Source organism: Melopsittacus undulatus, chromosome 3 (genome assembly GCF_012275295.1).
Source record: "Melopsittacus undulatus isolate bMelUnd1 chromosome 3, bMelUnd1.mat.Z, whole genome shotgun sequence".
Classification (NCBI taxonomy): Eukaryota; Metazoa; Chordata; class Aves; order Psittaciformes; family Psittaculidae; genus Melopsittacus; species Melopsittacus undulatus.
In genome coordinates, this window is record NC_047529.1 from 54041041 (window position 1) to 54054358 (window position 13318).

A 13318-nucleotide genomic window follows, 5' to 3' on the forward strand; every position below is an offset into this window, starting at 1 on the left:
CAATTTGAACAGCTTGATTTGGTATTTTTTGGCAAAAGGATACAAGAATCTGAACTACTGTTGATTTCACATTACAAATTACTGAGATCTGAAGACAGTAAGTTTAAATTGAAGCATTCAGGAGAGAAGAGTGCAGGTAAAAAGAACACAGCATTTATTCATCAGTTAGCAAGAGCACTCCCAGAACCTTAAAAAAAACCCTTTTTAGATATTGAATATTAGGTTCCACCAATACTCAAGCAAGGCACGCATATTTACCGAGCAATGCGTCAAAACCCACCATCCTTGTCAAAAGTGAGGAGTGCTGCTACAACTTTCAAAAGAAACCTGACTTTCAGGGTTACGAGTATTTCATTGCACAGCTTCAGAGCACTGGTATAATTTGGCAAATGAAGGTTGTAACACTCCTATATTTTTATATGTGGCTACTGAACTCTGTATGTATTTACACACAGACCTAGTGGCTGCCTCCTGGGCACCCAACAGTTTGTAAATCAGACTGCTGCTCAGTTCCAAGATTCTCTCCAGATCATCAAGGAACATTTAATGTCTTACAAGTCACCAGGTGCCATTACAGTTTCAGAACTTTCTTTCCACTCTCAATCCACACATGCATGCACACATTCAAACCAACTTTATTAAGATGATGAAGTTTGAGTGTTCATAATTTAAAAACACATCAGAACTAAGACTGCAATATCTTAACTCATTCTCCTAATAAGTGATAAGACAGGTTTTATTTACAGGATTCCTTATCATATTTGCCTAAGATCAACACTGAAATTCTTTTAATCAACACGTATACAGACTCTTCAACAAAAATACAATTACCATGGATAAAAGCAGGGGTTTAATTCGCCTCCCAACACAGACAAAAAGTACAGCTTGCTCCTTATTCTGCATTATATAAAACAAAGCTTCAGCCTTTCAGCAGCAGGGAATCAGCATTTAGAGCTGCTGTTGACATCGTGCGAGTAGTGACAGCACAGCGAACAAGTACTGTCTTCCTGCCTTTACATTTTCCTCTTCATTCCCACACACCAAATTTTGCCTTTCCCTTTTCCAACTGCAAGCACTGCAACCCTGTGACCCTAAATACAGCCTGAGCCACAAATATATGATGATCCATATTGCAGTGTAACTCTTCTAGAAAAATACTTGCTTTTCATGTGATCCCATGTAACATTTTTTCTTTTAGTCCAAGATCTTTACCCTCAATGGCACTCTCATTGGTCACCAGATCTTCCCACTTTTACTCTCCTAATGTATACATGCTTTCTGTACTTTGCTCCCTGCCCAGCACCCTTGGAAGCCTTTCCTACAGCCAAACTATCAGTTAACTGAGAAGAAAACAGTGGCAACAGTGGCATTCCCTTTCCCCTTAGCTATCTGTGAAATCTGAATAAGTGATGCTTTTTTACTTCAGTGGTCCTTACTTTATGACATGCAGAGTGGTCTTCCGTAGACGGAGCATCTGGGCAGCTGTAATGGAACTGCATAAAGCAGTCAGCATTGGATGCTGGTTGGCTCCAAGCACAGATGGAGAGGAAGGGAGAAATCGTCCAAAATAATGCTGAATAATGCTCCCAAGCAGTTGGTTTAAATAGGCACCCTGTGTTTGGGACTGGCAACATATAAAAGACAGGCCCTGTAGAGGAAAATGTCAGAAAATGAGAAATAAATTTTTAACAATACTTTTGAATAAATCTTTAATAACTGAAGCTGTTAAAGTGGGGTAAATACACACTCTGTAAACTGCTGCACACAGACAAACAAGCATCAGTAATTTGCTGCAGATATGACAGTCTACATATGAAGAGAGAGCCAGGGCAAGGCTTGCAAAGAAAACAAGATCTTCTACCAGATCCACTAATACATCGAACGAAGAGCTCTGGGACACGCAAGCTCCCCTTCAAATCTGAAATAAAACCTTGGCATTTCAGACCTGAGAAACCAACCTCTGTGCCCAAGAGCTCCTGATCTCTTTTTCAACCCTGTATGTGGTCTAGCAAAGTACACGAGACAGGTAAGATTTATGAAGGAAGAGAGAGAGAGAGAATACCTCATCTGTTTGTAAAGCACCATGTGAAATTTTTTGCAGGAACGACATAGCAGAAAAATAAGCACTTAGAATCGTGGTCTGACAAGAAAAATCTCGCTCATAGCACGAACAAATTAGAGTAAATTAGGCACCATTTATAAGGGATTTAGTTTTTTTTTTAAATTTGTTTAAGATAAGGCTAAATCTGCTGTCATTTATTCAATATAAGCTGTATTGATCCAGAGAGAAATCTATAATGAAAGTGCTTGCCCAGAAAGTGCCTAGCTGAACACTACCTGTAGCTATACCACATATACACAGTACATCTCTGATAAAAGAGTATTCTTGTTACTGGTACAAGCTGCTGTGAAAGTTAAGAGTTTCCTTCCCCTTCCTTTGATTGTTGAAAGGAAGAACAAATCACTAAGAAAAAATAAAAACCTGCAGTGATCTCCTATCAGAAGGGTCACAGTCAGCGGCACAAACAGAAGCCTCTTGAGAATTCAGTTTTCACAGTAGTTTTGTCCAACAAGAATAATGGCATAAAAGAAGTTCAAGCGTAGAGTTCCCTAGGCAGCAACTTCAACAGTACTTCAAACTCCCACAAGCACTGCAATTCAGACTCCAGTTGTGGTAGGAGGAGTACCTGCCTGAATATTGGTGCTTGCTGAGGTAAGCTAACTCCCCTAATGAAGGAATGAATAGCTCACGACAAGCTGTGATACAAGGAGTATTTCTGTAGCTTTTCACATGGGACTCCCTTCCCCAAAACATTTTCATTTATAATTATCTGCATGCACATGACAGAATAATTCTTTCAGAAAAAAAAGCAAGCTGAGACACAGCTAAGGGTGTTCTTGGCACTTCCTTGAAATGGGCAGTTCTCACTTTTGATTCCACAGTAAACAAACGCAGGAAATATGAGCTTTCAAAGAATGAGGTGCTTTGAGACATGCTTAAAGACTTGCTATAGGTGGCCCTCTTGAATATGGACAGGTCTGGCTAGGTTCCCATAATTCTAGACCTCTTGAGTAATTCTGGTGAGTCCTAACAATAAAAGCCACACTTCCTGAACTGGGGCTTTGATCAACAGTTCAGGTTCTCTTCTCCTTTTGTGTACATGCGGCAAAATTTTGTAGGGAAAAGCAGCTGCTACTATATCAGAATTCTTAAAAACACTGCTTGGCAAGCAGGCTCAGACTTACAGATGACAGATTATTTAGTATGTAAGGCTGTTTGGTGTTTTCAATACGATGTTGCGGCAGGCATGAAGAACAGTTGCTGCCTGTGCTTTCTACAGTACAGCACTTCAAAAAAGACAGAAAATAGTCCATAGTCCAAGAATCAGAACCAGCACTCTTTAGACTGTTCTAACACTACAGGAAGAAAAAAAATCGGTGAGAAAGAGTATGAATCTATCTGATAAAAGGGACACAAAGAACATCACAGCCTTACAGAGGACACCTGTAGGAATACATGAAGAATGTAACACCTATGAAGAACAACAATTACTGAAATGAGACAGTTTTTCAAACTGAGGATCAACAAATGCCACACAGTGTCAAGAAAAGAGGGAAGAGATCAGTTATTATTAAATAATAAGAGTTACTATCTGTAAGAAATGATTCTAATTATCCTTAATAGGTGCAATAAACAGCAAAAAATATTAGAGTTTAGATTATCTGAAGGAGCACTGAATAATTTTTGCAGATCTTCCAATAGTTTCGACTGAAGATGGAGCAACAAACCTAACCCAACCCTTTGTAAAAGCATTTTCACTTTCTGAGTTGAAGTAAACTGATTCTAATTTCTGAGGGTGGGGGATTGGGAGAGATGTAACATGAAAAAGCAGGAAATGATTAAAGGAAAATCAAAACAAACAAAAAACCACCACCCACAAAACAACACACTGCCAAGAGCATTACTGGGAGATACTCTTCAGGACTATAGAGTTAAGAAAGGACACAAGTTAACCAGTGATGTTTTTTCTTTAGTTATCCGATGAGGATTGAGAGGGCTCTTGAAATCCTGTGAGGAGAGCTGTTAACTTGTAAAAAACATTAAAAAAGAAACCAGCTTTTTTTCTGTAAGCTAATCTTTTCTTTAGGAAAGATTCTAGGTTCCTTTTTGATGGGTCAGGCAGAGATGCTGCCTCTCAAAAAAGGTCTAATTTTTAAAGCTACGTAGTAATAACAAAATTTTCACTTGAATGATCCTCATTTTTTCTTAATGAAAGTTACAAGATTAGCACTAACAACTTCCAAGATATAAATTCAGTTCTTTTTCCCAGTGATAGAAGTTGCCTTCTTTTTTGTTAGGAGCCATAAAAACACCCCCAAGGCAAAAAAATCCTTCTCTTCTACATAGTAGAAAAATCCACACATCAGTCCTCACACAGGAAGGGCACATCCACAGCATCAAAGGTCTTCGGGGAGGAATCATCACACATTTGACCCTGATGCTTCTACTGTTCCCTAAAAGTTTCCAGAAAAAGAACGTGGATTTCTCTTTTGGACAAGAAAGCCCTCAACACCATGTCCTTTATTTTGGACTCTTACTTTTTCTTACAAAGCGCAAAGATCAACAGACCTGCACAAGGTTTGACCACGCTGTATTCCAAGTGGCACAAGGGACTAGATGATCTTAAGGTCCTTTCCAACCCTAACTATTCTATGATTCTAAATTACCAACACTGCACAGTAGCTGCAAATCTCTGAGTATAATGGCAAAACATCAAAGGCAGTGCTGGTCAGGGATGTGATTATAAGGAAATAACATGGAACTTTCTTCTTTTAAATCCCACCAGTAATTAACAGAGATAAAGGAAGCTACTGTTCATGTGAGACAGAAAAGAAACACATGCTACTGGACTGCAGTTCTGGACCAGAGATCTGAGATCAGTCACATCTGACCCCTAGGACAATCCCTACAAAGCAGATGGACTTTAAAGGCTTGATAGAGCCACTCTCCTTTTCTTAACTATGTTCTTTAGCTATCTTCTGAGGTTAAAAAGAGAAGGGGAAAAAAAAGCCAAAGAATTTTTTAAGGGGAGCAGAGGGGCATGACAACATCTGCTCCTCATTTTAGCAGAAAGGCAACTGACTCCTGTGTGTGCTCACTGCAGGAACCTTTTGTGGCCAGAGCTGCCTCTTTCTTCTGATTTATCCATATATCTGTAAATCACCTGTGGAGAGCGAAGAACCGATTAGTATGGATTACTGGAACTATTCACTGCAGAAATGCCAAGCTATCTAATGATGACTTATAATATCAGTCCTGCTGTTGGAATAAATCTGCTGTTCGCCAATTAATGTTGTACAATTCCTATTAAACACATACTATAATTCACAAAATGTATTAATAAGCTTGCTCAAATATCGGACCACAGATGTGGCTCACAGGAGGGCTTTTAAGGTCTGATCTCTGACAACTGCTGAGCCTGCACAGACCCATTAAAATCACTGGAAAATGTATGTGCCAAGCACTACTTAGAATTAAGCTCTTTCAACACTCTCCTGTATTTAGACAGCAATCAACCATCTGTATTTGGACAGGATCAATGATGATAAATCAAGCAGGGTATCCTACCTTTCCCATCATTATGTATATTACACTTATTCCACACACCCACACTGTATTCTACAAGATATATTTAAACTATTATTTCTTCTCCAAAATAAGTCCTGTACACCGCTTTTGTTCTTTCCCATATTACTAATAAATATGCCCTAAAATTCCTTAAAATAATTCCCTAAAAAATCCATCCAAGCTCAATCTCAATCTGAAATTTCCCATGGTAGGCTTCAGCAATCCACTATCACACAAATCAGCTCAACTTCTTTTTACAGTGACAAAATACCCAGTCTTTGATTTTACACATCTCACTATCTCATATTTAAGAACACTTCAATAAAATGATAAAATGGATGTTACTTCATGTTATTGATGCTTTACATCCTGAAGTCCATTATTCAAACAACTCTGAGGACAAATTTGATACTGTATCCCAACAAAATTGATCATAGGTCATCAAATATTATCTAAACAGATGATGCAAGTGAAAGAAGTAACAGCCAGACAGTAACCCTTTAGGAAAGAAAGAAAAAATACTAGTTTAAAAGTTGTTAGAACTAAGCTATTTTGACAAGGCAACATCAGTGACTCAGTTTGAAGAAAACTTCTAGATGAGCTCAATATACAGTGGAGAACAGCCCAGTTGCCCAAGATCTGTCAAAAGGCAGACCTGTATAGCCCAAATTTATATATACAGTAAACACAAACACAACAAGTAAATACAGTCAGTGTGAATTGAGGAGAGAGAAATGCAATGGCTGGTCTTAATTAGTGCATTTGACAATTATTTGTGCTTGAAATAAATCTGAAGTTAAACAAACCCTGTTAATTTTTAATCCCACCACATTTACATGCTTTCCCTCCCACATACAGTGTTTTATCAGTTTTCTGGTTTGGGGTTTGGGTTTTTGTTTGTTTGTTTGATGGGCTAGTTACTATTTGAATCAGCTCACAATTTGCTAATCACAGAACCATTAAAGCAAATTAAATGGGAATGCACATGAGGGTGGAAGGGAATGAATTTAGCCCTAAGCCAACTTAGCTGAAGCCAACTGTGAAACAATAACCTGGGAAGTCAGAGAGAGCCTAGAATCCATTTGATCTCAAGAGTTCAGAAGCAGTCCTAAGAGAATTTAAAACTGATATTAAGATATTTTCAAGTTGATTCTAAATCAGAATTTTTCCACTTCCCAATTAAAGGGGAAGAAAGTATTTTGGAATGAATGAAGCATTTTGAAGCTTTTAAAAATGTTGCAACTTTGTAAATACAAACAATTCATAAAATGTAGAAGTTCCATATTGAAACAGGAGAAATAGTCTTCTCCTCTTCTTTCCCCAATAGCTTTAGTCAAATTAAAGTATTACTTGTTTTCTAGAAGCAGCAACTATCTAAAATAAACTATTTGTCCCGTAAGATCACCTAGCTTAGCCGGAAAGCACATGGACTATGCAGCAGACTGCTGAAGAGTAGGACAGTGAGGTCAGGAAGTCAGAGACTGACAAAGAAAACAGGAAACAAAGGTCCACAACACCTGGACTTCAAAACAACTGGAGTGCTTTCATCTTAACTCTACATCCGTATGTGCAGACTACAGAGAAACAGTGCTCTCTGACTGAAATCCTAAATTAGCAAACAGGCAGTCACACTGTAGTAATAGCAGTGTCCAGATGGCCCTACATGTATATAGCTTCTTAAAATACCTACAGAGCAGCAAAGAAAGTCATATTTTGCACATCATTATATAATCATATTTACTTCCATGTGACATGCCATCGAGCACAGTGCAACTTTTAAAGGAATAAATCCAAGGGATGGTTAGACCGTCACCCCTGTATTGTTTCACAATACAATCCTGTAAAATGATCAGTTAAGACTGCAATCAAAATGAAGACTAAGAGCGAATGGAAAATAGTAAGCAAAGACCCAAGGATTTACAAGGAGAAACATATTATTTATTTAAAAAGAAATATTCTTTTCTCCTCCTTACCAGAAGAATTGAGTCTTTTTCTACAAGCCTCACAGTTTCAAGAGTGACAGGTAAGTTGAGGGAAGAATAGGAGGAATAACAGGCAAGGCTTTAGTCATGTAAATGTAAGCAGCAGGAACTTGATTCAGGAAAACATATTCTCAAACTATTAAGATAAAACAGTGTCATGACATACAGAGAAGTTTCTTTTGTTCTTAAGGGCAATGAAAAAAAGAGCAGTTCATCTTTAATTATCCACAGCTAGCCAAGTCAAGGATGATTTAAAACATCGGTTTGCTCTGTCATCCCAACAAGTGTCTTCCTACATACTAAGATTATTTGATCCACTGCTTCAGAAATCTCTCACATCAGACCAGTGTAAACAGCAGGCTGGCTAAAAGCTTTATGTATAAAGCGATTAGACTAGCAGCTCTGGAGTGTACCACAGCCTAACTGCATGCAGCAAGAGGAAAGGGTGGCATTTTTCTTTCTAATTCTCCAAGAGAAAGCTCCTCTTGCTGCTTCTTTAAATTCAGTCAACGCCTGTTTTGATTAGGGAAAAAGAAAACATCTTTTGCAATATTAATCTTTTCCTGAAGACACATTTGTCTGCTGATAAGAGAGTTCAGACATTTACCTGAAGATAAAGAGGTAGGCTTTCCTGGATGGAAGACAGCAAAGCCACAGGCAGCTCTTTGTCCTGCTGGAGCACAGAGTGTGGCAGTAGTAAGCAATCCACGATGCGGAACAAGAGTTGCTGTGCTTTGGAAGTAGCCAGTATTGGTGCCCAGAACTTTACCAGACAACCTGTTGAAAAAAAAAAAACCACCAAAACTGCAAGAAATGCCAAAGCAATTTAAGTCCCATGTACCCAATTCCATAGTATTCCTTTAAAAAATCCCAGTCAAGATAACTCAAGTCCATTTACAGTTCAGCAAAATGAAAGTACTAAATTGATTCAAGTTTCTAGGGAAGTGAAGCTGCTTTAGGAAAAGTACAGTAATGCTGAAGAAAGGATAGCCTCCCACATCCATGCAGAGAAAATCACTAAACTTTATACATAACACTACTGCAATCAGCACACGTGCACTTAAAACATTTACCTTACTGTGTGCGTTCATCACATTTTTCAGTGACACTGCCTTTGCCCTCCCTTCACATTCATCTAACACTGTGGCCATATCAGGAACTACTCACACAGCAATTCAATGTTAGGAAAACATTATATATCTTTCAAAATCTCTTTAATGCATCTAATTCAGAAGGCTAAAAAGAATGTGGGGCAGCCAACTCCTTTAAACCAGTATGGTTTCTCCAGACCTTTGTCACTCCTAATTCACAAAATGAGAACCTCAAAGAGCATCTTGTTTTCAACATAATTAACTTCTCACGTATATAGCTCTGAGCCAGTTTTAAAATCTTCCTTCTGAGTTGCAAAAAAAAGTAAAAAGATATTGATATGTAAATACCCTAACTTTGAGGAATAACTTTAATGCAGGTGAGATATAATTTTCCTTGAGAAAATAACTCTATATAGCATATGAGTGTTAATATTCAAAATACAGATTAAATAAGATTCCCATGTAGCAGTTCTCACAGATATCTTAAGTTTATATTTAATTAGAGGCAAGAAAATGTTTGTTGGGTTGAAAATGCAGAATTATCCCAAGAAATATGCTTAAGACTTTGAAAATAATGAAAGAGCAAAAGTAGGCTGTTACAAGATATTATTAGTCTGTAACAGTAATTCGTTACCATCCCTAAAACCAACGCTAAACAACATTAATCTTGTGGAGTGAAAGAAAACACAATGATCAATCACAGAGAAAGAGAACAATCACTTAACAATACTTCTAATAATGTTGTTAAAGCTTCCTGCTTTGAAGGAAATCTGCTCATTCCAGCTAGAAGTACTCCTTCTACTATCACTGCTGTGATGTAGGGGACAGCAGAAGACAGTGTGAACACAGGAGGGAGGTGTTTAGATTTGGTAAATTTCTTGCTCTATCTTCATAATTTAAAAAGCCCACAGAAGGCAAAGAAGTGACCGAATTACACCCGAATGGGCTTTTTTCTTTGTCTTTTAAACCTTCATTATGTTTTCATAACTAAAAAGAAAGCCTGTCATAACACTGCTTCACTGTCTTGTGATTGTTTCTGTTTTTGTTTAGGGGAACCAGGTGGTTTTCAGTAGTAAAAGACATGAAAACATCTTAAATATTGATTTACAGGAATAATTAAAAGCAAAGCAACACAACAAAAACCACAAGGAGATTAGATAGCAGAATAAAACACAAAGAAAATCAGTGGAAGAAAATTAAATATCTAACTGTAACATCCTGGTGACTTTGCTTTTTTAAACCATTAGAATGGACATATATATACATATATACACACTGTCCATTCTAATGGTTTAAAAAAGCAAAGTCACCAGGATGTTACAGTTAGATATTTATATATATATATATATATAAATATAATAATTTTACATATATATATATGTAAAATTATTATATATATAAAAATATAAAAAGTCACATTTTATTGATTCCATAAAACTGTTTCCTAATAGGGGTTGCAAAATAATTACCTATGATCCGATATGTAAGCTGCAGACCTTCTGGAGGTCCTTTTACTTTGAGGTAAGGTTTTACATTCTTTAATACATCACCTAAATACTCCAAAGTCTTTGCTACCATGGCAGATTTCTCGGGGAGTGTCTGGAGGCTGCTGTAAGTTCTACCAACAGCCTAAGAAAACAAAAACACTGAAATAAATACAAATGAAACCACTACATTTGTTACAAAGTTTGTGTGATTATTTTCTTTCTGTACATGTGAAAATCTGATATAAAGTTCCTTTTCACTAAAATTGCCCTGTGAGGCTAGCAGGAGATGTACAGTACCTTAATGAACTGGACAAGAGCATTTTTAGGGTCTTGCTTGAAAACTGACTCTTCTACATGAGCCTTTGAAAGAATGTTCTGTACTTCTGAGAGCTTGGAGATCAGTCTTGTCATTTCAGTCAGCTGCTCCGTATAGGCTTTCCCTGGTTGTTACAAGAGAGCACAGCAGTAAATATAGCGTACAGTTGTGCTTTCCAATTTTAGTCCCAAAATAATAAAATGAAACATGCTTTCAAAATGTCTAAAATACAAGGATTCTGCAACAGACTGCACCTCTCTAGACACAAGAATGTGTGTCCAAACTAGTTATTTTTCTAATACAGTTGTAAGAGTATTAATAGTTTTAAGTATGGATAACAAAGTCTTTAATTTGACTGATGGCTTTCTTCAGAATCTACAAAATGTGTATGAAAAACAGTCGCTGGAAGATGTATTCTACAGATAAATAGAACCGCACTGTTTTATAGAAGTGATTAAGTATTGCTCTAAGAAAGCAAAATATCCAATACAAAAAAGGGAAGAATTAATTGCAACTGATTTTTTTTTCCTTGTTTTTTTCTTTTAGGGCATTCACAGCATGATTTCTGACTATTTACTTCAGATTTTCACTTTTTTTCAGAGCAGTTTCTCCATGGGGGGAAAATAGCTTGTCTCCTTGGGAGCAAGTTTTTGTTCTTTGCTTCCAAGGAAACAAGCTCTTTTATCTTTGTTTGTGATAAATTTGTCATATGCAGAGCAGGCAAACTATCAATAAATAGCACAAGCGGCGAAAAGAAACACATTTTGTAATTAGGTAAAAGTAAAGGAATACAAACAAAAATACATTTTGTAATTAGCTGAAAATGTTTGCCAGTTTTGCAATATAGAATCGCTACTGCAAACATTAGGGAAATGTGAACACTTACCAACTGTTCCCTCAGCATCTGTCTTGGCCAGCATACCACTTGGTTGATCTATGAACATTTGCAAAACGCATCGAAACCAAGAACGTACTGTCAAAGCTTCATAGGATGTATATCCCATACTAGAAAAAGCTTCACACAGTGCACTGCATGGGTAGAAAAGGAAGAAAAAGGTAGAGATCTAACAAAAGTATGCAAAAAAGTGCCAGAGTGGCTCATTTTGCTGCAGACATAGAGAAACAGGGCACAGAAACAATTAGAAATAAAGCAACAGAAAGGCCAACTGGCATTCCTTTTGTGTACTCTACAGACTTTGCTCACAATATCCTGATGCCCAAATACAGAGAACATGATAAATTTGGTAATGCCACACATGGCAATATAAAAGCATATATATATACATGCACATGTTTTTTTTACTACATAAAAACAGAAGGGAATATTCACACAATGGGAAACGCTTATTCTAACAATGGATAATTTGACAATATGATCTAAACTGACAACGTTTGGTGTGGAAATGGTTATCTTAATCAACCATGAACTTCATATTGACACTGCTTTAGCTACTCCATCCTTTCAGACAAAGCTAGCTCAGCTGCCCCATGCTATGCTGGTCTACTTCCTTCTAAACACATAAAAGACGAAGAGAAGGTCTGCTTTAGCAAATAAAGCAATATGCCATCTTAGAAGCAGATCAAAAAGGGAAACGAGAAAGTAAACTGCTACACTTGACGTACACTTACAGAGGTATGCATTTTTGTATGCATACACACACAAGTGTGTATATATATACATATATATGTACATTCCCACACAGCAAACTTGCTGCATATACTTTCAGTCAAACACAGGTGTCAGGTTGGAGTCAATGGCACCATGAACACTCAGTGCACAACCCCTGAACTCTACTGTTCAGTGTTCCCAAAGCTTTACTTGCCTTACCACCATGAGCAGCTGCTGTGATCACTTTCTCCCAAGCGTAACAGCCCCACATCATTAATTCTGCAGAAATGCCTTGATAATGGACAGCAGGTCTGTTCTGCAACCTGATTCCAGTTCCTATTGGACAAGCTCCGTGTGTGCTTCAGGTCAGTGAAATTTCTTCCAAATAGTTACACCTTTCATGTGAGAGATTTCCTCCCTGGTCAGTTTTAAGTGCTTCAATTTTGATGAAAAATGCTTGTAGTCTTTTTCTTGATATATGTACATATAAATCTACTTATTTTCTACTGAATTTTTACTCATGCTTGCAACAGAAAATCAGCACAGGTCCAGATGGGAACCAAACTGGATTCTGCTTCTCACATTAATAAAGTTTTTTTTTCTGTTTTATTTACTTAAAACCAGTGTCAACTGTATATTTTGACTGTACATCCCTGCTAAGGTACTGTAGACAAAATAAATAGACCAAATCCAAGCAAATAAAGTATAAGAAATGAAAATCAAATTCCAGCACCAAAAAAACAGGATGGACTTAATGCTCTTTGCAGGAACATATAAACAATTCCAGCCTTATGTAATCTTGATGTACACAGCTAGTCTACTTGGCCTCAAAGGCTTACAAAATCACTTCCTGCTGTAGTCTCAACTCTCATTTCTCTTGCTTACTGGTAGGTAAGCCACTCAGGCATCTTCCTAAAACTAGAGAGCAATATGCTCCTAATCCTTAAGAAAGGCAAGAACAATAACTACCTGCCAGAATCATGGCAAGTGGTCCTTTTAAACCACTGAGCTCATACAAATGCCTGAAGTTAGTTTAGACTGGTTATAATACTATCACACATCACACAACAGGTATCTGGAGAGGAACTTCTAGGCATAACTGCAAAAGAAATGCCAATGCTTGTGTGCATATTCCCAGAGCTTTCAGGGTATATAACAGCATCAGCAACAAAATAATCTTCTTACTTTTCAACTGAGAATGTTT

General features: G+C 37.3%; 1 protein-coding gene across 1 annotated transcript in view; it reads right to left on the minus strand.

The window, feature by feature from the left end:
- MMS22L (MMS22 like, DNA repair protein) overlaps positions 1-13318 on the minus strand; it is a 90902-nt gene that overhangs the window by 6043 nt on the left and 71541 nt on the right. Inside the window, exons 17-21 of the mRNA XM_031045457.2 lie at positions 11392-11534; positions 10487-10629; positions 10172-10331; positions 8219-8388; positions 1437-1648 (exon numbers count right to left, since the gene is read on the minus strand). Of these exons, the coding sequence (XP_030901317.2) occupies positions 1437-1648; positions 8219-8388; positions 10172-10331; positions 10487-10629; positions 11392-11534 (828 nt within the window). The remainder of the gene's footprint in view (positions 1-1436; positions 1649-8218; positions 8389-10171; positions 10332-10486; positions 10630-11391; positions 11535-13318) is intronic.